Source organism: Lepus europaeus, chromosome 23, assembly GCF_033115175.1.
Source record: "Lepus europaeus isolate LE1 chromosome 23, mLepTim1.pri, whole genome shotgun sequence".
NCBI lineage: Eukaryota > Metazoa > Chordata > Mammalia > Lagomorpha > Leporidae > Lepus > Lepus europaeus.
In genome coordinates, this window is record NC_084849.1 from 19,014,898 (window position 1) to 19,041,630 (window position 26,733).

The 26,733-nt window shown below is 49.9% G+C and overlaps 1 protein-coding gene across 3 annotated transcripts in view; it reads left to right on the plus strand.

The window, feature by feature from the left end:
• The first annotated feature begins 414 nt into the window (after positions 1–414).
• The window catches only part of GRK3 (G protein-coupled receptor kinase 3), a 135,753-nt gene continuing 109,434 nt past the window's right edge, over positions 415–26,733 (plus strand). For 2 of the 3 annotated variants that reach the window (XM_062181953.1, XM_062181954.1), the window contains exon 1: positions 415–552. In XM_062181953.1, coding sequence (XP_062037937.1) covers positions 440–552 — 113 coding nt within the window. In that variant the 5' untranslated portion in view covers positions 415–439. The remainder of the gene's footprint in view (positions 553–26,733) is intronic. The other variant, XM_062181955.1, reaches the window with a different exon arrangement.

Below are 26,733 nucleotides of genomic sequence, written 5' to 3' on the forward strand. Positions count from 1 at the left end.
CCACGCACACGGACCCCCCCCAGCCCCTGGGGTGATGGGCGTGGGGCCCAGGGCTCTCCTGGGGTGGGGGTGGGGGGTGCGGAAGAGCGGCCGGGAGCGGGAAGTGGGGGGCCGCGGGGCGAGGAAGAGGAGGAGGGAGAGAGGAAGTCCCTCGTGGTCTCCCCGAGGGGAGGGCGGGCCAGTTCCCGCGGGGACGCGGGCGGTTCGAGTGCGCGCGGCGACCCCAGCGGCCTCGGCGGCCGCGCGCAAGCAGGGGGTGCGCTGGTGGCGCGCGCGCGCGCTGAGGGGGGCGCTGTTGGGCGGAGGCGCGCGCTGAGGGGGGCGCTGCGGCCCCGGGGCGCCCCCCCACCCCCACGTCGGGCCGCGACGGGCGAGCGGCGGCGGCGGGAGCGCGTCCCGTCCCGCTCCGGAGGAGCCGCCGCCGCCGCCGCTCGCCAACATGGCGGACCTGGAGGCCGTGCTGGCCGATGTGAGCTACCTGATGGCCATGGAGAAGAGCAAGGCCACGCCGGCTGCCCGCGCCAGCAAGAAGATCGTCCTGCCCGAGCCCAGGTACCGGCTGCCCCGGCCCGCGCCGCCGCCGGCGACCCCCTGAGCCCGGGAGGGTCCGGAGCTCAGCCCTGCCTGCCCCGGGAGTGGCGCTGCGGCGCCGGCCTCGCCGTGCCCGCCGCTGCAATGGGGGCAGCGGAGGACTGTTGGGGGCACTCGCGGAGACAGCCCCGAAGTGCGCAGCGCCCCGCTGGGGGAGGACTGTGCCGGACCTGCCCGGCCCCGGCGCCCCCTCCCGCCCCATCTCTAGGGTCCTTTCCGATTTGCTGTGTTGTCCAGCTCCATCCCTGTCCCTGTCCTAGGGGTCCCCTGCGCCCCTCCTCGCCTACCACCCCCGGCGGCGGCTCCACCCTGGTCCTTCCGGGGTTGCTACTGTCCCCTTTCCAACTCCATCCTGCGCCCCCCGCTTCGCTGTGGGCTGCCCGCTGCCCAGCTGGGGCGCGCAGGCTTCTCGCCTTTGGTCCCGGGTCCTGGAACTGCTGTGCGCAGCGCCTACTGCCCCCTGGGGCCCCCGCAGCCCGCTGGGCGTCCTCGGGCGGAGAGGGTGTTGACCCGCGCGCGGCGTCCTGGTGGGCGCCAGGTGTGTTAGCGGAGCGGCGCTGCTCGGCCCGCGCGTCTCCCAGTGCCACTTTGTTAGAAGGTGGAGGTGGGATTTGCTTAGAGACGCACACGGAGCCCTGATCCCAGGCAGGCTTCGGTGGGTCAGTGGCCAGGGAAGGGATCCGCTTCATTGGTGACCGGCTGTGGCTTTGCTGCTGATGAGCTAGTCAGAGGCCAATGCCCCTGGAAAGACAGGTTGTCAGCAGTGCCCAGTGTCTTTGCTAATGAACACTGCCATGAGTCGAAAGGGTAGGGTGGCCCCTTGCAGCCAGATAGCCCTTGGTGGAATTATTGATTTAAAGAAAGAGGCATCCTCTTTTTGGCAAGTTTGAAGCCAAATGCAAAATGCTGGGATCTAAACCAAAGCCGTTTTCATTTTGAAATCAATCCTGCAAGTGTTAGGCACTCGGGATGGCTAAAATAATAACTTGATCCAAGGAGGGGAGAATCTTCCTTTGGGTGCTAAGTGATGATCGCTCTATCTCGTGGGAGTTCATTGGGGAGCCCCGTGGAACCAGAATGTTCGTCCCTGTGAGTTACTTGCTGTGAGAAGCCAGATAGCGTGCTGGGTGTTTTTGGGTTTGCTTTCCCTCTTGTTGGTTTTGTGGGCTGTGCTGTGGCTCCGATAAGCAGCCCCCAGTGGTGACAATCCGGGAGAAGTGCAGATACTTCTGGGGGTCGCGAGTGGAGCACGCGTAGCCCAGAGTTGAACACATCTGAAGCTCATGACAAATCCGTGGTTTCACATTTAGGGCAAATCTACCTCAAGGTGCATTTCATGTAAAAATCTTATTTCCCTAAATGTGACATATCTTAAACTCATGGGCAGTTTTTTTGGGGAGGGGTAGTGGGAGGGAGATTTTATAATATTGCTGAAATTAGGAACTTCTGTTGGTTTCTCTCTTGGCATTTTGGACTTAATGTAACTTCTGCTTCTTAAGTGCTCCTCTTGAGAGCATGTTTCTGTGCTTAGGATAGTCACTTCCTTGTGTGAGTGCCTGTGGCTTTCAGTGGTTTTTCTCTGGTAAATGCTTTGGTTTTCTGGGCGCATTCTCATCTTCCAGGGTATTTCTGTTGACATTTCAGAATTGAGAAGCATGGAGAGGAGGTGATGTTAGGGACCAGCCCTTTAATGCTTGTTACTCTGTTGCTGTTTTATTAAACAGGTTCCTGAACTAGGCCACTGAAACCTCCTCCAGGGGTTTTCAGTTTGTGTTTATCTCAGTGTCTTTGGCTTTAGTTTTGTAAGGCAACCATTTGCATAGCAAGAGCCTGCCCCTTGTGCTATGTTAGGATTCTGTTATGTCCTCCCATAAAGCCGTCTTGTAAATTTTTGTCTGCCACTGGATGGCAGGCAGCGCACCTGACTGATTTGGGAGCAAGGTGGTTGGAGGAGTTCTGGTTCCCCTAGGAAAGTTGATTCCAGAGCCGGGGCTGGGGGGCAGCCGGGAAAGCTCCCGGCTGCAGCGCCAGCATTTCATATGGGCGCCCAGAAGACGCTCCTGGCTTTGGATCAGCTCAGCTCCAGCTGTTGTGGCCATGTGGGGGGAGTGAACCAGGGGATGGAAGACCTCTCTCTGTGTCTCTACATCTTTCTCTCTAACTCTTTCACATAAAGAAAAAGTTTTTTTAAAAAAGTTAATTCCGAGTTAAAATACTTCAGTGTAGTGACTCAGAGGCCAGCCCAACTCTACCCTGTTGGTGAAGGGCACAGGTGCAGTGTGTGGTGATGGGAATTTCTGTTTCAACCTCATTTTGGAGTGAGTCATGTGGTCAGTCACCTGTCTTTGATATTCTTGGAAAAGATGCTGAGATGTGCTGAGCTGGAAACCTGGACATGGACTTGCCATTGACCTGTCACTATTGGTATTTCATTTCCAGCTAATTGTGTCTGTGCCTCCTTCTTCCAGCGACTGTGCCTTTTCCCCAGGGTTAAGCAGAAAAGCAAGAGAACAAAACAATCTCCAGTAATGTAAATGGAACACTGGGCCCGCGGGCCCCTGCCTGTCACCGGAGAACCTCAGAAAATGGAGCATTCTGCCCAAGGGAGACCTTGCTTCTCCGAGACGGCGAGAGGCAAACATTTGGTTATGTTGACACGTTATTCAATTAACGACCCAGTGAGTGTAAATCCTGGAAAAGCTGACTATTTGTTCAAATTACATAGCTGCGCTAGTTTACTGAAACATTTGTTGAGCTAACGCATTGATAATGCGACCTTCAGGGGATAGTGGACTGTGGCCATGGCCTCCCTCCGCAGGCCCAGCTGCAACAGGAGTGTTGGGACATGCTTGCCAGTCGTGTTATGGTGTGGGAGAAAAGACACCCCTTTATTAAGGGGTGGGATCTAAAGCACTGGGGAAGGACCACGCAGGGCTGATCCCCTGGCAGGGTGAAGACCCCTTTCACCTTAGGCTCTGCTACTGTTAACCTTCAAATGGAATGAAACTTAATTGGCTTGAAATCACAGAGCGAAAGGGATGGACTAACCGGGACTTGATCGTTCTCCTGGAATCTCATTTCATCTGCTTGGTAGAGTGAAATCTCTCATCCACTGGTTCAGTCTCCAAATGTCTGCAGCAGCCAGGGCTGGGCCAGGCTGAAGTTGGGAGCACTGAACTCCATCCGGGTCCCGGTGTGGATGGCAGGGGCTAAAGTTACTTGAGCAGCCTCCCAGGTCCCTCAGCAGGATGCTGGCTTGGAAACGGAGCAGCCAGATGCTCTGATACGGGTGTGGGTGTCCTGAGTGTCAGCTAGATCTCCTGTGCACCTGTGCCCACCCTGGCATATGGGAAACTGGATCACCCATTGCAAAGCTCATCCTTTCAAAGTATTCCTACAGCATGATAGGAGGATCTGAAAAGAACGTTTTAAAGAGATTGTATAACTTACCAGGAAAGGGCCCTTCTGATACCACTTATTATACTAAATCAGTACATAGATGCAGAGCCAGTTCTGCGAGCAGGCGTGGGGATGCTGTGACGAGTGGTCACAGCCACTATCCAGGAGCCTTGCCATTAGAGAGTGGAGCCAAGAGAGAGGCTTGCTTTAAAGTCCCTTTGCGGAGGATTCTATTTAACCATGAATAGGTAGTCTTTGGATTACTTCTATTATTCCGTATTCACAGAACATATTATGGTTACTGAATGTTTTTTACTTATTAACATCATATTGTAGCTAGATAATCCCACATGCTGGTTCATTCTCCAAGGTGCGCACAATGGCCGGGACTGTGCCATAGCTGGAAGCTGGGGACTCGGGTCAGGTCTCCCACAGGTGTGGCAGGAGCCTAATGACTTGAGCCATCCCCGCCCTGTCTCCCAGGGTCTGCATTAGCAGGAAGTTGGAGTCAGGAGCTGGAGCGGGAACCCAGGCTCTCTGCTGTGGGACACGGGCCTGACCTGCGAGGCCAGTGTGTGCCCCTTGCTCAGTACTTGTGATTTTCCTTTGAAACACTATTCGGACGTCACATGGGTCGTATTACAGTAATTTGCATCTTTCTGTTCTTCTTTTAAGGAGGTGGAATTTACTCAATAGTTTCCCATTCCGGTCACTGAGCGCTTTGCAGAGCGTTCGAAGCATCCCTGTGTCTGGGTCGTAAGGTGTTCTGTGTTCGTGTCTCGTGTGCTCACGTCCTAGCTGTGAATTGCAAAGTCAATGTTGAAGAACAGCCTCCAGGAAGAAGGTATTCCTCATGACCGTTAGGAGGATTCCTGTATAAAACGGTCACTTTCTTTTCATTCAGGTCCCAATTACAGATGCGATTTGTTTTGGCCTCTCGGTGACTCCTCCACTCATGGTCAGAGCTGATTTGTGCCAGTGGCCTGTGGATGCACGGGCTGCCTGGAGCCGCCGCTGCTTAGAAGAGGATGTTCCAGTGCAGTCGGTGCTGGACCCAGAGTGTGCCCATGGCGAGGGTTGTGAGAGGCTTGGAATCGAGAGCTCCTAGATCTCTGAGGTACAGGCAGTCCCAGGATGATGCAATCTGTTCTTAGAGGCAGCCTCTTAAAGTGCTTCCCTAGTATACTGAACTTGGCCTTGCCAAATATCTGTTAGAAAGTATGGGACGCAGGTGTCCAGGCTCGGAGGAGGAAGAGCAGGGCTTTTTGAGTCAGTGGGGAGAAGCGGAGAAGCGAGGGGTGGGGCTGTGGAGCACAGGTCACCTGGGGTCCCCCTAGGTCTGGCAATGAATGTCGCATGGAGTGAGAACATAGTGTCATTTGCAGAGAGGTTAGGTGTGCCCGGCAGTTGGCAGAACTGGTTCATTTGTTCCCCTCACTGGTCCTAGCAGGTGAGGAGCCCTGGCCCCGTGTCACAGGAGAAGCAGAGGCCCTGGGAAGTCCAGGAACTCGGCCCGGTAAAGAGGCAGGGTCCAGGGCCACGAAGCCGCCAGCGCAGGTTCCTCGCTCCTTCTGGGCTGCCTCCCGAGAGCGGTAGCCGATGCTCTCGCCTGCTATTTTTCAAGGACTGAGCAAAACTGCAGCGGCTTTTTCTTTGGGGTAAAGTCACTCGGCTGCCCGACCCCAGCAGCTGCCAGGGCAGCAATGGAAAAGCTGACACTATCTTCGGGGACCCACAGAGAACAGCGACTCCTCTGGGACCCTCGCAGACGGTAATTATGGCGGCACGAAGAAGAGCGGGCGGCTCATTTCCCACGGGGAGCTCGCGGGCTGCGGGGCTGATGTGTTTAACGCGAGCAGCACGGTCTGGCTTGTGTTCCTGAGAAACTGCACCGGACACTGCCCCACCCCTGACTCCCAGACAGGATTCCCACTGTGTTTCGATTTAGAGAAAGGTGACAGTGACCCCCCAACTGCCTGCAACTACCATATCGGGGTAAACAGCACTTTTTTGGTTTTATTTGCCAAAAAAAAAAAAAAAAAAAGACTTTCTCATTGGAATAACCTTGTTAGACAGCGTTTGAAGGCTATCGTACTGCCTTCTGCACCCAGGATTCTGTTCCCCTCTCCCTAGGATTCTCTGGGTGTTGACAGTGGGGAAGTGGAAATGATGAACTTGGGGACTTTTCCTCTGTTACCTTAGGACCTCTCGTAAGGTCGGTCATTTATGTGCTAGTGGGGGGGTGGGTATCCCAGACTGCTGCTGCCTCTCCACATCTCACTACTTCATTCTCACCCTTACATTTTTTTTTTTTAAGATTTATTTATTTATTTGAAAGAGTTACACAGAGAGAGGGGAGGCAGAGAGAAGGGGGGAGTCCCCCATCCGCTGGTTCACTCCCCAATTGGCCGCAACGGCCGGAGCGGCACCAATCCAAAGCCACGAACCAGGAGCCTCCTCCGGATCTCCCACGCGGGTGCAGGGGCCCAAGGACCTGGTCCATCTTCTACTGCTTTCCCAGGCCATAGCAGAGAGCTGGATCGGAAGTGGAGCAGCCGGGACTCGAACTGGCGGCCATGTGGGATGCCGGCACCTCAGGCTGGGGTTGTTAACCTACTGCACCACAGCACCAGCCCCTCGCCCTTCCATTTTGATCACTGACTGGAAGCCAAAACCCTTGGGCCTTTTGTGATTGCCCCACGGATGTAAGATGCAGAAGAAGCCACACCTGGGCTCCTCAGGCATTGTGGATGCTGCTGCTAATTTTGGGCGTCTCCTTTTGGGTCATATGCACTGAGCTCGCGTGAAAGCGTATTTTAATATTTTGTATGTAGGGCGTCACAGAAAAAGCTCAAGAGAGAATAGAAGACAGAGGTGTTTGGTGGTCAGTGGTCAGTAAAGGGCAGCCTGGACCTGCACTCTTTTTGTCCCCATCTCCTTCTCCCAAGGAACCAGAAGCAGGAAGTGATTACATGAAGGTAGCCAACCCGGAACTCCATCCTCAATGACTTAATGTCCACCTGACATTGCTGACCCCTCATTTTCCTCTGCCTACTCCCCATCATGTTGTAATAAGAGAGAAAGAAAGTTCTAGATCAGGAGCCACGGCATAGAAACCCGGTTCCACCTGCAGCTTTGCCAGGGGTCCTCAGTAGATCACTCTTGTTCACTGTATTCAGTTTCCCCTACTTGTGCAATGTAATATCGATTCATTTCTGATCATGAAATGTCCCAGTTGAAGCAATCTCTGTCTCATGGGCATTTTTCTCTCCAGTACGTTCATGAAGAGTGGAACTCATTAAGAATCGCTCCTACACGGATTGCAAGCATAGATCACTCGAGACAAGGAGGGAAGAAATACTTAAAGATGTGGTGGTTCTTTAATTTATACCAGTGTTTGTTGTTGTTGGGATGATAAACAGTATCCGATGCAGGTGCACCTTTCAGAAGTACAAAACAGTGGCAGACAGAAGGCGGTGCTGCCAGGAGCTCCCCCTCCCTGTGTCCCAGGAGACAGGATGTGTGAGGTTAGATGTTGACCCCTAGTCCCATAAGAACTTGGCAGATCTCGCCTCAGTTTTCTTACTCCAATGTTATGGCGCTGTGCATCTAGAACCCTCTACACATAGTGCCTCCCATGGTTCCTTTACTTTCTCTTCCCAGATTGCACGTTAATGACATAGGATTGTGCTGGCTCCTGTTTAGATGGCTTGTACTATCTCCTGAGGAGATCTTGGAGGGTATCCAGGCTACCCATGCCCGTGGTGGGTGACCCCCCTCCCTAACACCCATGCAAGACGTCTCTGATGAGCAACCCTGGAAGCTGCAAGGTGTGAGACAGCTCTCTGGCCACGTGTTCTGTGCACCGATCTCTTCCTGTCCATTTGAGCTCTTGCACAGTAGGCTTGGTCCCTCTTACCTGCGGCAGGTGTCGGGTGTGTGGGAGCGGCTCGCTGGCCCATGGTGGCTGGTACAGGAAGCCGTCCCAGGTTTCTCGCCCCATTTTACACTGAAGTCTACACACCGCGCCAGCTCATCTTCCTGCATCCGTTTGAACGTTACCCAGCTGAGTGAGAAAATGAAAGTTTTGAAGGCCAAAAAGATAGCAGTAAAATGATCATCACTAATTTAGTCATGGCAAGATGAGTAAGTAATAAATCCTCTTTCACGTGTTTGGTTGGTTCAACTCCTTTATAGTTCCATTTGGAGGAGGGTTTTTTGGTTCCTTGAGTGATTGAAAATTCATGGAGGTGGGTGTTTGGTGCAGTGGTTAATACACCACTTGGGACGCCTGCATCCCATGTCGGAGTTCCTGGGTTCGAGTCCTAGCTCTGCTGTGGATTCCAGCTTCCTGCTAATGAGTACCCTGGAAGCCACTGGCAGTGGCTCAGGTGTTTGGATCCCTGCCACCCATGTGGGATACCTGGATTGCATTCCTAGCTCCTGGCTTTGGCATAATCTAGCATCAGCTGTTGCAGGTATCTGGGGAGTGAACCAGCCATAGGAGCTGTCTGTCTTGCAAATAAATAAATAAATGCAAATTAATAAAAAATTTATTACACCAGGGAATTAGTGTTTGCATCAGAGTTGGAAGCTAGCTGTGGGTTACAGATGTGTTACAATGTACTGAGTGCAAGGCACTGTATATTCTTGGGATAATTATGGCCTGAATTAGGGAAAAGGTGGTCTTTGATTATGTTGAAAATTATTCTACAATGTGAGGGGTTACATGTCCTGTATTTTTTTTTTTTTTGACAGTCAGAGTGGATAGTGAGAGAGAGAGAGAGACAGAGAGAAAGGTCTTCCTTTTTTGCCGCTGGTTCACCCTCCAATGGCCGCCGCAGCCTGCACGCTGTGGCCAGCGCACCGCGCTGATCCAAAGGCAGGAGCCAGGTGTTTCTCCTGGTCTCCCATGTGGGTGCAGGGCCCAAAGACTTGGGCCATCCTCCTCTGCACCCCTGGGCCATAGCAGAGAGCTGGCCTGGAAGAGGGGCAACTGGGACAGAATCCGGCACCCCGACCAGGACTAGAACCCGGTGTGCCGGTGCTGCAAGGCGGAGGATTAGCCTATTGAGCCGTGGCGCCGGCCGCGTGTCCTGTATTGAAAGCATAAAACCCCATATTCTAGGAAGACAGCAAGGTTCTTACATTTCAGTAATAAAACTTTGAATATTTTGCTCCTGATATTTGTACATTGTGTGGTAAAGTCAACCCATTGATCTTTATGATTGTATCTAGAAAACACCTCTGCTTATATGTTTAGGTTGTTTCCTCTAGATTGTATGTATCTGCTTTGAGGGTCTGAGTTGGAAATGATCTAAAAGTTACATGGAGTGGCATTTACACAGCTGTTGAATACTGCAGATTTCATTTTGCTTTGTGAATGTCTAAGATTGTGACAGTATTTTAGATAAATCTTTAAAAAATGAGGTATTCAGGATGGTGGTGGGGTGTGTATTCCCTTTACGGTTTTAAAAATTTATGCATTTGAAAGGAACACAGAGAGAGAGCTCTTCCATATTCTGGTTTATTCCCCAAATGCCTGCAACAGCTGGGGCCAGGGCATGCTGAAGCCAGGAGGGTGGCCAGGAGCAAGTACTTGACATTACCCATTGCCTCCCGGAGTGTGCGTTAACAGGAAGCTGGATAGAAGTGGAGATGGACTCAAACCTAGGCACTCGCATATGGGATGTGGGCATCCCAGGTGGTCCTTAACTGCTACACTATGCACCTGCTCCTGTTTATTTTTTTAAAAAATTGTTGATTTGGGAGACAGAGTGAGCTTCCATCCCCTAGTTCACTCTCCAAATGCCTCTAACAGTTGGGTCTGGATGGGGCCGGAGCTGGGAGCTGGGAGCTCCATCTAGGTCACATACATGGGTGGCAGGAGCCCAGGCACTCGAGCCAGGGTCTACATCAGCAGGAAGCTGGAGTCAGGAACTGGAGCCGGCCGTCGGAACCATGAATTCAGGTCTGGTGCGTAGGTGTCTTAACTGGCATCTCCGCTGCTGGGCCGAATGCCCACCCCTGGGCAGATGTTACAGCCGGATAGGTCAGGCTGCTGCCTGGGATGCCACAGTCCATGTTGGAGTGTTGGTTTGAGTCCCAGCTTCTCTGCTTCTGATCCAGTTTCCTGCTAATGCGTCTTAGGAGGCAGCAGGTGATGGTCCAAGAACTTGGGTCCTTGCCATCTGTGGGGGAGACCTGGATGGAGTCCTTGGCTCCTGGCTTCAGCCTAGCCGAGCCTTGGTTGATGTGGGCATTTGGGGAGTGAACCAGTAGCTGGACGATTTCTCTCTCTGTCTCTGTCTCTTATCCACTCTGCACTTTGGGTAGATCAAAATAAATACATAAACATTAAAAATAAAATGGAGCCAATCCTAACAGATAAGACCAATGGGCTTTATATACACATTTTTTTTTTAAGATTTATTTATTTATTTGAAAGGCAGTGTTACAAAGAGGCAGTGGCAGAGGCAGAGAGAGAGAGGTCTTCCATTTGCTGGTTCACTCCCCAAATGGCTGCAACAGCTGGAGCTGAGCTGATCTGAATCCAGGAGCTTCTTCCAGGTCTCCCACATGGGTGCAGGGGCCCAAACACTTGGTCCATCTTCTACTGCTTTCCCAGACCATAGCAGAGAGCTGGATCGGAAGTGGAGCAGCTGGGACTAGAACCAGCACCCGTATGGGATGGCAGCTTTACCTGGTACACCACAGTGGCGGCCCCTTTATACATATCTTTAATCCTACTCTTCTCAACTAAGTTTATTGTTTGTTTTCTTGTATTACGATACTAACTGGGAAAGGGGTTAAACAGTATACCTTGTCGTTACAACATTAAGCATAGACCTCCGCCTTGCGGCGCCGGCACACCGGGTTCTAGTCCCGGTCGGGGCACCGATCCTGTCCCGGTTGCCCCTCTTCCAGGCCAGCTCTCTGCTGTGGCCAGGGAGTGCAGTGGAGGATGGCCCAAGTGCTTGGGCTCTGCACCCCATGGGAGACCAGGAGAAGCACCTGGCTCCTGCCATCGGATCAGTGCGGTGCGCTGGCCACAGCGCGCAGGCCGCGGCGGCCGTTGGAGGGTGAATCAGCGGCAAAAAAGGAAGAACTTTCTCTCTGTCTCTCTCTCTCTCACTGTCCACTCTGCCTGTTAAAAACAAACAAACAAACAAACATTAAGCATAGGATAAAGTGTAAAGTTTCTGTGATATCTTAAAAAAAAAAAAAAAACTGTTTGAGAGGCAGAGAGAGAGAAAGATCATTGCTATCAGCTGATTCACTTTCCAATTGCGTGCAGTCACCAGGGCTGGACCAGGTGGAAGCCAGGAGCAGGGAACTCCACCTATGGCTCCCCACTGGGTGATAGGATCCCAACTACTGGAGCCGTCACCTGTTGCTGCCCAGGGTCTGCGTTAGCAGGAAGCTAGAATCTGGAGCCTTCAGTGGGAATCCAACCTAGGCATCCTGATGTGGCCCCTGGAGGACTTGACTGCTGGCCACGTGCCTGCCCCTGCGCTGGCTTCTGTGTTTTTATTTCCGGTGGCTGTGGAGGAAGTGTAATATGCAAAACGTCCCAACTAGATTTAATAGAGAAGGGAAAAGCTACTTCTGCACAGTAGCAGTTTTTAAAGTAATGGGCAAAGGGTAATTATGTTAAAGATTTTTGCTGTCTCTCTACCCTCCCCCCTAAATAAAACTATGTGAGTTTTTGTGGACAGGGACTTCTTAGGGTGTAACTTTTTTTTTTTTTTTAATTGCATGTGGAAAACTAGCTAGCATCTCTGAATTCCTGATTTTTAAATGAATGACTCTGCTCGCTGCTGAATCGAGGCTTCAGGATACTTAACAAGAAATTCAGGTTACTCTTGAAGAAGAGCATGTCTTGGTGGAAACTCCTTCCTGGGAAATGAGACTTTTTGGTGAAGTGTTGTGGGTTACGGTTACCTCGTGACTGGGACAGCGTCTACCGTGGCGGAATGGACAGGAAAAAGGAAGGCTTTGTTTGCAGTGCCTCAGTGGCTCTCACCTTCCAGGGCCCCTCTCCTTCTCTGAGAAAACCCGTGCTCCAGCCGTCAGTTGGGTCGACACGGAGATGGTGGTGATGAGAGAGGCCGTCTTGCTGGCCTTGGCAATTAGAGTTGCATGTGAACCTGTTAACTTGACCCCCGTGCCACTGATGACAGTCTACTGCGTATTTGTGCATTCGATTTGGATTTACAGTTTTTTTTTTTTTTAAAACTTCATTAATACATGTGTTGAGAGCTTTATAGTTTTATGTGTATCAACACTTTAGTTTTTGCAATTATACTTCATGGTATGTAGAAATCTAAAAAAGCGGGGGAGGGGGGGAGTACTCCAGGTATATCCTGTCTTCTGTGGGAAGCTCCGGTGCTCTCTTTTAACACTAGGGTCTTTGCTGTGGTCCAGGGTGCGGCTGGCAAGCCTTGCGAACTGGAAACTAGATGTTATCACTGCCCCTGAGTGTCTGCCTCGTATCACAAAGCTCACATGACCAGCTGTGTCTGCCTGGGTAACCCATTCCCTTCTCACAGCCCAGCCCTGCCTGCTTCAGGATGCTTATGGGAAACCCCGGGGGAAGTTAGAGGTTCCCACTCCCCAAAGTGCACTGCCTCCCGCGGCAGTGGGGTTGACCTGAATAGCCAAAGGAGCACTTGAATGTCAAGTTCGCTGTGTTCAGTGCATTGCTGACTCTCACAGGAGGCCAGAGCCCTTGTAACGAGAGTGTGCCCTCTTGCGAGTTGTCCGAGCAGGGTGACCCTCCGAAGGTTCGGGGCCAACACAGACCATGGGCAGGTGGTTGTGGGGTTTGGCTGTTCAGTGCCAGTGCTTGGGACTCGGTTATCTCTCTGTCGGGTGTCTTTATTCTGAGTGCAACGTGTCTGAAATTCCTGGCGGTGGGTGACTTCCGTGACAGCTTATCTTTCCATATTTGCACATTTCCCGTTCTCATTGGTAAGGCAGGCTTCTCCTGGTTTGCTAACAGCGTTGAACCAGTCCCAGGGCTGCCCAGCTTGGCGATGCTTGCCATCTCCCTGCCCTTGTGTTGATTTACTGTTCACAGAGGGCGGGCTTGCTGCTGCTGCTTTTTTAATTTTTTAACATTTTTCTTTCTTATTTAGAGATTCTTGGAAATGGCCCCATAATAACCATCATCCCTATTTTAGCCGGAGGAAATAGGAAATAGAAAAAGGTTCAGGGGGAAGTTCATTGCTCAAGGTCACGCTGATAAAATAAATGACATGGGTGAGTCCAGACCTGGGTCTTCAGATGCCGGATGTCGTGTGTTTTCATAAACTTGCAGGCTGTCTTTTGCCATGAGGAACTCAGTCTAAGAGGAGTAGGTTCTTGGATTTGGGAGGCGACGCCGCCAGCCTCAGTATCAGTAGCGCAGCTTGAATATGCGTTGCCCTTCTGGAAAGATTGTCAGCCACGGGCATCTCGGGCAGTCTCCAGCGGCGTGATTCCACGGGACGCTTTGACTTAATAATTAATGGAGAGCAATTCCCCAGAGGACAAGATGTCAGGGATTTCATCTGAAATAACAGGATCGTTATTAAGAGCGATGGCAGTGTTATAACCTAAAAAGCTGCCTGCCAGGCCCTCTTGATGTTTTCAAACATCTTTTTGTAATATCAGACGCATCTTTATTTTCAAAAGCAAAATTAAAACTCCGCTCTCTCTCTCTCTCTCTCTCTCTCTCTCTCTCTCTCTCTCTGCATCGGTAGTGGGAAGCCTTGCCTTGAACAGACTTGTCAATTCCTGTGGACCCGTAACTCGATACTTGTTAATGGTCCGTTCTAATTGCAATGGAAAAGTTAATGGGGTGGGTGGCATATTTAACCTCTGTGGAAGGGCTGAAGGGCTGTTGGGTTTGTGCCGAGATGGGGCTCTTTTGCCAGGGCCACTTCGGTGAATCCGTGTGTGTCTTTGCTGCTTCGCCTGGTTTTATGGGTTTCCCTTGTCAGCAACACATGGCTTCATCTCAACCTTGAGTTACCTGCTTAACTCCTTGTTCATAATCACAAGTGTGAGTGTTTATTTTAAAAATATTCCTGTATTTATTTGAAAGAGAGGGTGAGGGACAGAGAGAGATCCATCTTCCATCCACTGGGTTCATTCACCCAAAGGCTATAACCATCAGAGCCAGTCCAGGCTGAAGCGAGGAGCCCAGAATGCCATCCTGGTCTCCCACACGGGTGGCAAGGATCCAAGTCCTTTGGCCATCCTCCACTGCTTTCTCAGGTGCATTGGCAGGGAGCTGGATCGGAAGTGGAGCAGCCAGGACTCGAACCTTGCTCCAATTTGGAATGCCAGCGTCTCAAGTGGTAGCTTAATCAACCGTCCCACAAGGCTGGCCCAGCACCGAGAGTTTAACTATTGATGAAGAGATACATGAGATTGAGCTAAAAATTTAGTAAGGACCCTCTTAAGGTTAAATTGGAATTGGAAAGTCATTTGAAATTTATGTCTTCTTTTCAAAACACACATGCTTATCAGCTCCAGCCACTGAAAAGTCTGAGAAACATTTGCAGTTTGGTCACAGTGCACACACCCCACACAGCTGCACCTGCTGCAGGTGTGGGTAGGGCCGGAGTGAGGTGAGCCGGCCCCCCTGTTATTTTTTGAGTCAGCAAATGAGGAGCTCTCCGGTTGCTGCTGTGGGCACCGTGTCCGGCAAAGCCATCGTGCAGGGGAAGCGGTTTCCACTGGCCACAGCGGGGCGCAGTCAGAGCTCAGATTGATTCCGGTACTCATCCTGGTCAGGTGGACAGTGGTCCCTCAAGTGTCCACTCCCAATCCCCAAATCCTGCCAAGAGGGCATGTTCCCCAGTAAGAGGGATTAAGGCCGCTCATGTGCTGAGTTCAGGATGAAGAGATTTTCCTGGGTTATGTGGGTGGGTCCCCAAGGGACACAGGCGGGAGTCCTCTGCCCTTGGGAGCCTTGACAGTGGAGGGAAGAGGTTGTGGACCCAGGCACATGGGCAGCCTGTGGAGACAGCACCAGGCAGGCAGGCAGGCCCCGCTCAGATGCACGCAGCCCCGCCGGCACAGCGAGCTTAGCCCAGGGAGAGCTGTTCAGAGCGAGGTTTCAGTTTGAAGGAAATAGGCAGGTAGAGGAATGGAGTGAAACACACAGAGCCGGCCCCGGGTCCTCCCTCCAGGTCTTCCCTCCGGGTCCTCACTGAAGTCACCACGGTGGGTGGTGTCCTGTGGGTTAGAATGGACTGAAGAGCTGAACAAATGAACTGTAGCTCTTAATCAGATCCTGATTCAGACCCGCCAGCTACATAAAGGACCCTGGGCATCGGAGCTCAGAAATGACTGTTGTCCCAGGGGGAGGGGGGAGGCGCTGCTGGGTTCCTTATGGAAGGGAAATGCCCATAACTTTCAGAGACGGAAGCAGGAAGGGGAGATGACTGGTGCTGAGGTTGGCTTTACAAATGCAGAAAGGGGGCAATCTGGAATCAAAGTAGCCGTCTAGAATCTTGGTAACTGTTAACAAGGTGTCAAGTGGGGTTTGCTATTCTCTGCTCTTTGGCATGCTTGAAAAATTTTTAATAGTATTTGTTAATTTTTAAGATTTACTTATTTGACAGAGTGACACGGAGAGAAAATGACCACAACAGCCGGGGATGGGCCAGGCTGAAGTCAGGAGCCAGGAGCTCCATTTGGGTCTCCCGTGTAAGTGGCAAAAACTCCGTCACCTGCTGCCTCCCAGGGTGTGCGTGCGTTCGCAGGAAGCTGGATGGGCAGCAGCGCGGCCAGGACCTGAACCAGGCACTCTGATAGGTGACATGGGCATCCCAAGTGGTGGCCTAACCTGCTGTGGCCAAATGCCCATCTGTACAATAATGAAAAAAAAAAAGTTGGGGCCGATGTTTGGCTGAGTGGTTAAGTCATGTGCATGCCACCTTGGAGGGTCTGGGTTCAAGTCCCTGCTCCACTTCCAATCCTGCTGATGCACACCTGGGGTTGTCTCGGGTGCTTAGGTCCCTATCACTCACATGGGAGACCTGGGTTGAGTTTTGGGCTCCTGGCTTTGGCCTTGTCCATCCCCAGCTGTTGGAGGCATTTGGAAAGTTGAACCAGCAGATGGAAGACAGATCTCCCTCTCACTCACTCTCTGTTACGCTTTCAAATAAATAAATAATTCAATAGCAATGATAAAGTAGATGGCTAGGTGTGAAGGGCACAGGTGCCTTCTTGTGGGGCTGATGAGGTCCCAGGTTGTCCCCGTGCGGTGTGCGAGAGCACTCTGGGGACTCCTGTGACAGCATCTGAGACCAGTGCAAACACACTGCAGCACAGACAGCTGAGACCGAGGGAGAGGAGGTGCTTTATGGAGACTGCATTAGACGATCCGAAACGAGGCTCCCTGACACTAACTGCAAAGAGGCGGGGGACTTGTAGAGCTCCTTCGCAGGCAGAGGCCCGGGTACTCGAACCAGTGTGGACAGGTTCACCGCCTCTGGACCTGCAGCCTTCCCGTGGGAGGAACGAAAAACCTGCACGGAGGCTCTCAAAGGGCGAGAGCAGGGTAAGAAGTAAGAGCTTGGGAGACTGCACCCATTCACTCCCTGAGCCTCGTGCAGAAATGGTTATCTACCAAGTCACAGCACTGAGGTTCAGGCTTCTCAGGAGAGTAAGCCCGGTTACATAAGATGTGCTATCCATCTAATGAAACTCTGCGCTGTAAGTCTCTTATTAGCATTAACAGCTTTCTATTTTTACATTGAATATTAAAATATTAAAATGTCAAAGCATTTCAAACTCTTTAAAAGAAGTGTTTTCTAACATGCTGGTCTCAACCAGGCATCATGGTGGTACTTGCCAGTGAGACCAGTATGAAGAAAAACCTTTATTAAAAGAAGTAAAAAAAAATTCTGAATAAAAAGAGAGCTCTAGTTGGTGACTGGCTGGGATGCTCAGCCTTACAGAGATGTCCGCTCTCCTCACACCAGTGTGGATTCGAGTTTGAAATCCAATGAGAACTTTAAGGAGCCTGACAAGTGAATCCCTGTTCATCTGGAAGACAAAAAGGGCAAAAAGCAGCCTTAGGATTTTGAAAACTGAAGCAGTGGGAATCTGCTGGGCCAAGCGTGAAATCCTGGTGTAGCAGTTAAAACTGTGAATATTCATATCCCTTCTATTGATCTATCACCTATCTGTCTATATGTCTGTCCACCCATCTGTCTGTCCACCCATCTGTCTGTCCATCTATCATCTATTGATTTTTCTATCCATCTTTCAGCCTTCCCAAAGATTTATCAATCGGTCTATGAATTGATCTATCATCCATTTATGTATTGTTCTATGTATCTATCTGTCCATCTATCTGCCCGACTATGGTTTGCGTAGAGGTAGCATATTAAGAACAAAGGTGGTATATAACCAATAGCAAAGTTGTAGTCCCTCGGCATGTGTACAAAAATAAATTCCAGAGTGTCTAATGAGATAATCATAAAAATATTAAAAATGTAACAATCTGAGATAATGCATGTTTGTTCCTGTGGAGTACAGAGGGTGGCTTTCCTATGTAGTCCACGGGTGTGGAAGGAGACGAATGGATGTGATGGTGCAAATGGAACTCTATCATGTGACAAAAGGCATCACAAACCAAATTGAAAGATGAGTACAGGCTGAGCATCCTTTATCTGAAATGACTCGGACCAGAAGGTTTTCGGATTTCAGATAGTTTTGGATTTTGGAATGTGTGTAAATAACTAGATCTCTTGGGGCTGGGATTTAAATCCTAACGAGATCACTGATGTTTCGTATACATGCAGGCTGAAGGTGATTTTATGCAGTGGGTTCAGTGCACCTGCATTTTGGCTGTGGTGTCGCACATAATTTTCTTCTGTGGTGTTGGGTTGGTGCTCGGGAAGTTTTGGATTTTGGATGCTCAGTTTGTACTAGGAGAACAGTTATCGTGGGCGGTCTTCCGGGGAGCACATCTCAGTTTTATTCATCTGTCTGCCCAGCCAGTGTTCACTAAGACGCCAGAGTGGCTCGTGTCATCCAGGGGAGGAGGACGCGGGAGGCCTGGACTGTGTTCGGGTGTTGAGGAACGCCGGCGAGTTCTCTCCCGGGAGTCGGCCTCTCTGCCTGTCCATTTCTTCCGTTGGTCATTGCAAAGGAAGCTTTTGCTTTAAAAAGGCCAGGGAAGAGTTAATGTCAAGGGTGGTAGTTCAGGAATTCTCACAGAGTTAGAAGAATAAGCGAGTCCAAAAGTGGAGGCCGTTTCTGGCCTGGCATCTTTCTCTGCGTGCTTTTGTTTGTTTCCGTTCACTGCCGTCGTGTTTTGCTGCGTGGTCTTCTGGCCCAGGCTGATGTGGCTTGTTGGGCCCTCATGTGTTGTCCCTTTTCTTTCTCTTGCTTCCTGCTTGCCCCTTGCCAAATGCTGTAGTTCAGCCAAATCGCACTGGGCTCCGTAGCACCCTGCAGGTGCCCCGGGTGAGCGTCCGTGCCACACTGCACTGGCACTGCCTGTTTACTCTGTCCCCACCCCCTCTGCAGACAGGCTCCTTCCAGGCAGGCAGAGGGTGGGATTCAGGGCACTGCTAGTGCCTGGATCACAGCCAGGATGCATGGTGTGTGCCTCTGGAATGCATCCGTGATCTTGTCTTCTCGAGGAGTGTGTGTCTCCTCTTAGATGTGGTGAGTATCCAAAGCTTTTGTCTCTTCAGAGACAGCTGTGGCAAAGATGTGATTCTTAAAGCAGTTTGAGGTGAGAAATTCTGGAGTTCGTTTTAATGTGCAGACTCTGGGTCATGACAGGAAGCTTCTACCAGCTTCAGGAGTGTAGAATAGAGCTCGTTTTTGGTGGGGTATCACATTTTTTAGCACCCCTCTTACTGTCTCCCCATGAACACCATCAGTGGCAGGATACCTTCTCGGGTCAGCCTGTGGTGTTAATGTGTCGGTCTCGCTCATCTTTCTGTGTTCTTGTGGCCAGAGTGTTTTCAGACTGGTGGTGGATCCTTAGCACATCCTAACTGACAGGAATATGCGTAGGTGATGACATTGCATGCAATTTATTCAGAAAAACAGTTCTCTTGCATCCCCTCCTTTGTGGGCTTTTGTGAGGACACGCTGAGGCCTTCAGCCTGAGCTGGTGTCGAAGCGGGGCGTTTGGGACCACGATGATGGCTGGTGGCCCCCAGGAGCTCACAGGTGCACTGGGAGACATGGAGATGGTAGCAGGTAAAGTGCGTTGTGGGAAACGGGACGATGCTCTAGAGTTGGCGAAAGCTTCCTGGACGCTGGCGGGTGATGGGGGAGGTTTTCCTAATGCACATGGCATTACAGGGGGTGGTGTTTACAGAATGGTCGGGCTGTGAAAGAGCCTGATTCTTTGGTGGCAGCGAACACATCCAGTGTGGCTGCCATGCGAGGAAGGCAGCTGTAGGGTACAGTGTGTGTGCGTGGGGTGGGGTGTCCTGTGGAAGTGCTCCTGCAATATGCTAACGACTTTGGATGTTGGGTAAAGTGAGAGGCCTTGGCAATCCTTTAAAAAATTCTAGGGGCCTGGCGCTGTGGCGTAGAGGGTAAAGCTGCCGCCTGCAGTGCTGGCATCCCATATGGGCACCAGTTCAAGTCCCGGCTGCTCCACTTCCAATCCAGCTCCTGCTATGGCCTGGGAAAGCAGTAGAACATGGCCCAAGTCCTTGGGCCCCTGCACCCATGTGGGAGACCGGGAAGAAGCTCCTGGCGAGTGAACCAGCGGATGGAAGACCTCTCTCTCTCTTTCCCTCTCTCTCTCTGCCTTTCCTTCTCTCTCTGTGTAACTCTGACTTTCAAATACATGAATAAATTTTAAAAAATATTTTTAATATTTATTCTCATTTTTATTTGATAGGCGGAAGGAGGGAGAGAGATCTTTCATCTGTTGGTTTATTACACAAAAGCCTGCAGCAGCTGGGGTTTGGCCCAGCTGAACCCAAGAGCCTGGAACTCAATCCAGGTCTCCCGAGTGAGTGGCAGGGACCCAAGAACTTGGGCCATCTTCTGCCTTCCCAGGCACGTTAGCAGGGAGCTGGATCAGAAGCAGAGCAGCTGGGACTTGATCCTTCTGATATGGGACGCTGGCATTGCAAGTATTGGCTTAACCCATTGTGCCACAATGCACCAGCCCTATGGTGTATTGTGTTTTAAAAATCTTTTGCTTTTAAAAAAATTGTTTGAAAGGGTAATGGAGAGTTAGGAAAAAATCTTCCATCTGCTGGTGTCTTCCCAGATGTCCTCAAGTATCCGGGGCTGGCCCAGGCCAGAGCCAGGAGCCAGGAGCCAGGAGCCAGGAACTCTACCTTGGTCTCCCTAGTGGGTGGTGGGAACCCAGGTCCTTGGGCAGTCATCAGCGGCCCCCCTGGTGTGCCACCAGGGAGCCAGGTTGGTGCTTTTTTCTTTTCTTTTTCTTTTTTTTTTTTTTTGACAGGCAGAGTGGACAGTGAAAGAAAGAGAGACAGAGAGAAAGGTCTTGCTTTTGCCGTTGGTTTACCCTCCAATGGCCGACGCGGCCGGCGCACTGCGCCAATCCGAAGCCAGGAGCCAGGTGCTTCCTCCTGGTCTCCCATGGGCTGCAGGGCCCAAGCACTTGGGTCATCCTCCACTGCCTTCCCGGGCCACAGCAGAGAGCTGGACTGAAAGAGGGGCAACCGGGACAGAATCCGGCGCCCCGACCGGGACTAGAACCCAGTATGCCAGCACCGCAAGGCGGAGGATTAGCCTATTGAGCCGCGGCGCCGGCCCTAGCGAGCCAGGTTGGAAGCAGAGCAGCCGGGACTTGAATGACGCATGCTGTTGAGGGTTCTCCTTGGCTCATGTCTTCAGGGAGGCGTGCACATCATCTGACCATTTTCAGCTGGCTTGCTTGTTTTCTTGAGTTTTAGAAGTCTTTTTATATGTTGGCTACTGATCCTTAACCAGATAATGTTTTGCCAGTGTTCTCTCTGCACCTGTGACTTGGTTTTGCATTCTCTGAAGGAACAGAGAAGTTGTTAATTTTATGTATGAGCTTTTCCCTTACGGTTTATGCTTCTGCCGTCATGTCTGAAGTCTTTGCCTAGCCCAGTCACAAAGGAGTTTTTCATGTTTTATTTGAGAAATGTTGTAGTTTCAGCCTTTACATTTAGATCTGTGGCCCATCTCGAATTACTTTTGTGTATATGTTCTTAGAAGTGTCAAATAATAATAGGTGTCAGATATTAAAAATCCAGATTGGAATAGAGTAGTATATATAGTAAAGTTGAAAGTAGGACATAAACCCTCCATAATTGAAGAAAAAAATGAAGATATCAGAAGAGTGGATTTCTGAGAGGAAATTAAACTTTTTCAATAAAAAATTCTCCAAAGATTCTGATTAAGTATATACCCAAGAATCTAATTAACCTTTATAGGAGAGGTATAGGATGAGTTGTATCCAAGAGGTAAATAAGGAAAAATGGCAACTCAGAACGGAAAAGGAAGTGAAGTGCTTACTTTGGTAGCTGTAGGTTTCCAGAACGTTCTTCGAACACTCCTCTAAGAGTGCTCATGGGGGAAAGTGTCACACCAGGTGAAGACCTGATCCTAGTGTGTGAATTGTGAGAAAGTAAACATGACAGCTGGCGCCGCGGCTCACTAGGCTAATCTTCCGCCTGCGGCGCCGGCACCCCGGGTTCTAGTCCCGGTTGGGGTGCCGGATTCTGTCCCGGTTGCTCCTCTTCCAGGCCAGCTCTCTGCTATGGCCTGGGAGGGCAGTGGAGGATGGCCCAAGTGCTTGGGCCCTGCACCCACATGGGAGACCAGGAGAAGCACCTGGCTCCTGGCTTCGGATCAGCGCAGCGCCAGCTGTAGCAGCCATTTGGGGAGTGAACCAACAGAAGCAAGACTTTTCTCTCTGTCTCTCTCTCTCTCACTGTCTAACTCTGCCTGTCAAAAAAAAAAAAAAAGAAAGAAAGAAAGAAAGAAAGAAAGTAAACACGGCGTTTGATTCTCCGACGGAGAGGGAAAGACGGGGACTCCTCCAAGGGAACTGAGCAGGAGTCATCCAGAACAGAGTTCTGACTCAGAGGAGCCCAGCGTGCCTCCGTAAGAGTTTGACCGTTTCAAACTTGAGAGACGATCAAAAATCTAATATCTAAGTTTTCTTTTACATCACTTGCGCTGAAGCATCTGCTGTTTGAACACTTTAGCAGGGGGTAGCAATTTCCGAAAGCATCCCTCTCTGATGTATTCCCTCCGATACGACGGATGGGCAGGCGCGCGTGCTGGGTGATGTAGGCTAGTGAGATACAAGTGAGTGCAGGGCCGCAGCTGGTAGGCGTACGTCCTGTGATTGGGGATGGGGCCATCCCTGCCGCAGTATAGCTTTCCTTTTTTAGGGCGTGTTTTGTAGGTTTGTTTGAAAAGTAAACCCTCATCCTCGTGCATTCCTTTCCTGAAGCTCAGACTTCGCTTCAGCCTGCCGTGGTCCAATAGCGGGCTTTAGCATTGGTGCCTGGTTCCTGGTGCTCGCGTCGTTGCGTTGTGCGTGGTCACTGGCCCGTCCACTCACTCACTGTCAGGACTGTCATCGGCACTCTGGAGCCCTTGGCCAGCACGAGAACAGGGAGCTGCGAGTGCTTCCCCTGCTCTGAGCTGCTTGTCCACGCCACCCCCAGACTGGCTTCTCTTCCTCTCCCTTCTCAGCCCGCTCACTGGGAGTCGTGTGCTACTCATTCCTTTGCCCTTCAGAAATGTATGGTTTTACCACGGATATTCTCCCGTGGGTTGGAGTTTTGACTTTGTAGGTGGACTGTCGGGCTTTGTGTCTGAGAGCTGTGGAACAGCAAATGGTCTAACGTACGAATAATTGGAGTACCAAAAAGAGAAGAGAAAGGAAGGGCAGGTGTTGGTCTCTCTATATAGAGATATAGATATAGATATAGACACATATATATGTACATATGTATATATGTGTGTAGATATGTATAACATGAAGATAAAGTGGCTGAGAATTTTCCAGAATTGGTGAAAGATAGAAATGGCAGATTTAATAAAACTGGAGAATCCCAAGCAAGATAAATGACAAGGTAAAAAAAAAAAACCCACTCCTCTAGATGCATTGTAGTTAAACTGCTGGAAAACAAAGATGAGGAGAAAGTGTTAAAGCAGTCAGATCAAAAAAGAAATGCATACAGATGAACAGAGATGAAAATGATAGCACAGTTCTTACGTAAACCATGCACGCTGGAGACAGTGGAACATCGTTAAGTGCTGGGAGCAAACAAAACAAAGTTGCCCACCTGGGATCCTACCCCCAGTTTAAAAGAAAAAAAAACAACTTTCCAAAATGAAGGCAAAATACGGATGCTGTTAGAGAAATAAGGGCTGAGATGATTCCTTGCTAGCCAACCTGCCCTACTAGAAATGTTCCAGAAAACTCTAAGCTTAGGCAGGTATATGATAACAGATGACACTGGGACCCTCACAAATACATGAAGAGCCCCGACAATAATAAAAAGGTTGACTATAAAAGATATTTCTTTTAGTTCAGTTAACATAGTTGCATGTGTAGAGCAAAAACAATAAAGATATGTATGTATGTGTCTAACTCTTAAAATTCCGTAAGACCCCAGTCCTCCGCAAAACGGGAAAATGTTTGAATGTTTCACTGCAGAAGATACGTGAAGGACCAACAAGCACGCACACAACTGTGTAGGATGACCACTCATTAAGAGCACAGAAGTTAAAACAGCCCTAGCTGGCACTTCACACGCAGCAGAAGGGCTGAGACAAACACGCCAGCGACGCTAAGTGTTTTCAAGGATGTGGAGACACGCGAGCTCGCCGGATTTGCTGATGGCACTGTGAAATGCAGCCGCGTTGGAAGGCAGCTCAGCAGTTTCTTTTAAAGACTATTTTCAAGGCAGAGTGACAGGAAGAGAGGAAAAGGGGCGGGAGGGGGGGCGGGTGGTGAGAGAGAAAAAGGTTTTCATCTGCCTGTTCTCTCTCCAGATGCCTGCGACAGCAGCCAGGACTGGGCCAGGCGGAAGCTGGGAGCCAGGAGCTCCATCCTCATCTCCCACCTGGGCCATCCCAGGCACATTAGTGAGAGCTGGACTGGGGGCAGAGGAGCCGGGATTCAGTGGGTGCTCCAGGATGGGAAGTGGGTGTCCCAAACGGTGCCTTCACCTGTGGGGCCACAACTCCTGCTCCTTGGCAGGTTCTTAAAACATTTTTAGACCATATATTTATCATGTGATCTAGTTAATTTTCTTATATGTATGTGCCTAAGAGAAATGCATCCACACAGACCAGTGGGTGGCATTATTTATAATAACGCCATACAGAAAACAATCCCCAGGTTTATTGAATAATGGATGGATGAATAATCTGGTGTATGTCTACCCTGAATTCTACTCAGCAGGACAGGAGAATTAGATGCACCTTTGGAAGATTATGCGAAGGGAAAGAAGCCAGATACAAAAGACTGAAGTCTGATGATTCCGCATACACGAAATTTCTAGAAAAGGCGGAAATATGGAGACAGCAGGGACTGAATGCTGATGGGCACGGGGGACCCTGGCCTGATGAAGGTGTTTTACATCTGCACCGGTGGGGCAGGCGTGTGGCCCAGGCTGCTGCTTGGGGCTTCCACGTCCCGCGTAGGAGTGCCGGAGTTCAGGTCTCGGCTTGGCTGCCTGTTTCAGCTTCCTGTGCTGGGCCTTCTCGGGAGGCTGCGGGTGATGGCTCAGCTTCCTGGGTCCCTTTGACCATGTGGGAGACCGGATTGAGTTCCGGTCTCCTAGCTTTGGCCTGGCTCAGCGCCAGCTGATGGGGGACGTTTATGAAGTGCACCGGCAGAAGGGAAGTCTGTCTCTCTGTATCTCCACCTTTCAACTAAAAAACTGCATTGAGATGTTGGTTTTGTAAGATTACTAAAAATCCCACGCAGGGGTGCGAGCTGTGGGGTAGCAGGTTAGGCCACTGCTTAGGACCACATCCTGTATTGCAGTGCCAGTCTGAGTCCTGACTGCTCCACTTCCAGTCCAGTTTTCTGCCAATGCATCCTGGGAGACAGCAGGTGATGGTGCATTCTGGCATCATGTGGGGGACCTGGAAGGAGTTCCTGGCTCCTGCGTTCAGCTTGACACATTTCTGGCTACTGCAGGCATTTTGGGAGTGAATCAGAGTATGAAAGATTCTCTCTCTCTGCCTTTTAAATGCATGAAAATTAAAACATTAACAACAATAGCAACAACAACCAAATTTATACTTACAGTGCCGTGTGCAATGTGAATTATATCTCAAGGTATCTGTAAGGATAGAGGAAAAATAAATGGGGAAATACAAAAACAAATAGTGGAATTATCAGCTTAAACCTGTATGCACTATCACACTAAATGCAAATTGTTGAAATATCTCAATTAAAAGGCAGAGATCATTTGTAGGCTGCAAAAGTAAGATCCAGCTATTCTATTTTAAATAGAAAAGCATAAATACTTAAAAGCAAAAAAAACCCAAATCATATACAGTGGAACCAGGAGAAAGCAAATGATTTGATTAATATCTGAAGATTTTATATAATCTTAACAAAGATTATAAACAGGCATGAAGAAGACCCATTTCCTAATGATAAAGGGGTCATTTCATTACATAAATGTTCATATACTTAACAGCAGAGCTATAAAATGTGTAACACAAACAGCATTAATGGGGGAAGTAGACTCATAATTAGAGTTCGGGATTTCACCACCTTCGGTTTCAGTAATTTCTAGAAAACGTAGATAGAAACTCAGAAAGGATATGCAAACTTTAACAACCCTATCAGCCAGCTTGTCCCAGCTGACATTTCTAGTCCGTGCAACCTCAGCACACAGTCTGTTCAAATGTACATAAAATACTAAGCAAGACAGATCACGTTCCAGGCAACAAAGCAAATATCAACAGATCCTGAAAGAACTGAGTCACCCAAGAGTTAAAGTTCAGGAGCTGGAAGGTGACTGGAAATTTCCAAATATTTGGGAATGAAACAACACAGGACTAGATAACTGGTAGGGAAACTAGGAAATAATTTGAAGCAAAAGAAAATGAAAGCAGAATGTATTAGTATTTGTGCCGTGCATTTAAACCAATGCCTAGAGGGAGCTTTTATAATTTTAAATAATGATATTAGAACTATTTAAATTCTTTGATTTAACTTGTTTTTAAATGTGAAAGAATTTTTATAAATTTTTTAAAATGTTCAGGTATACGGGTTTCATGTATGTCATATATACAGATTTAGAAAAGCTCTGGGCTGGAAAGAACCCACATGTCTGTCAGCAGCAGATGGGTGGGTAAACAATGTGGAGTGTCAGACAATGGCGTACTGTTTGGCGATAAAAAGGAGCTAAATACTTACCTACACAGCAGTGAGGATGAAGCTCACTCGTGTCAGGTGGAAGGAGCCAGAGGCAGAAGGCAGCGTGTATAGCTTTCTTTAGATGACACACTGGAGCTGGAGTGTGTGAAACGTGAATTGAGTGTGTAAAACATGAATTGAGCATGTAAAACACACTACGCACGGCCAGTTGGTCAGCAGCTACCTGCGTGGTAGGAGGTGGGGAGGGCGCGCCATTTGGGGTGTGGAGGTGTTCTCCCTGTGATGAGCAGAGTAGCTCCTAGGGGTCTGCATTTGTCAAAGCCTCATCTGACAGGAAGCTTGAAATGCGTTTGGTGACAGAGGAGTGATACTTCAATTCCTTTTTTTTTTATTAT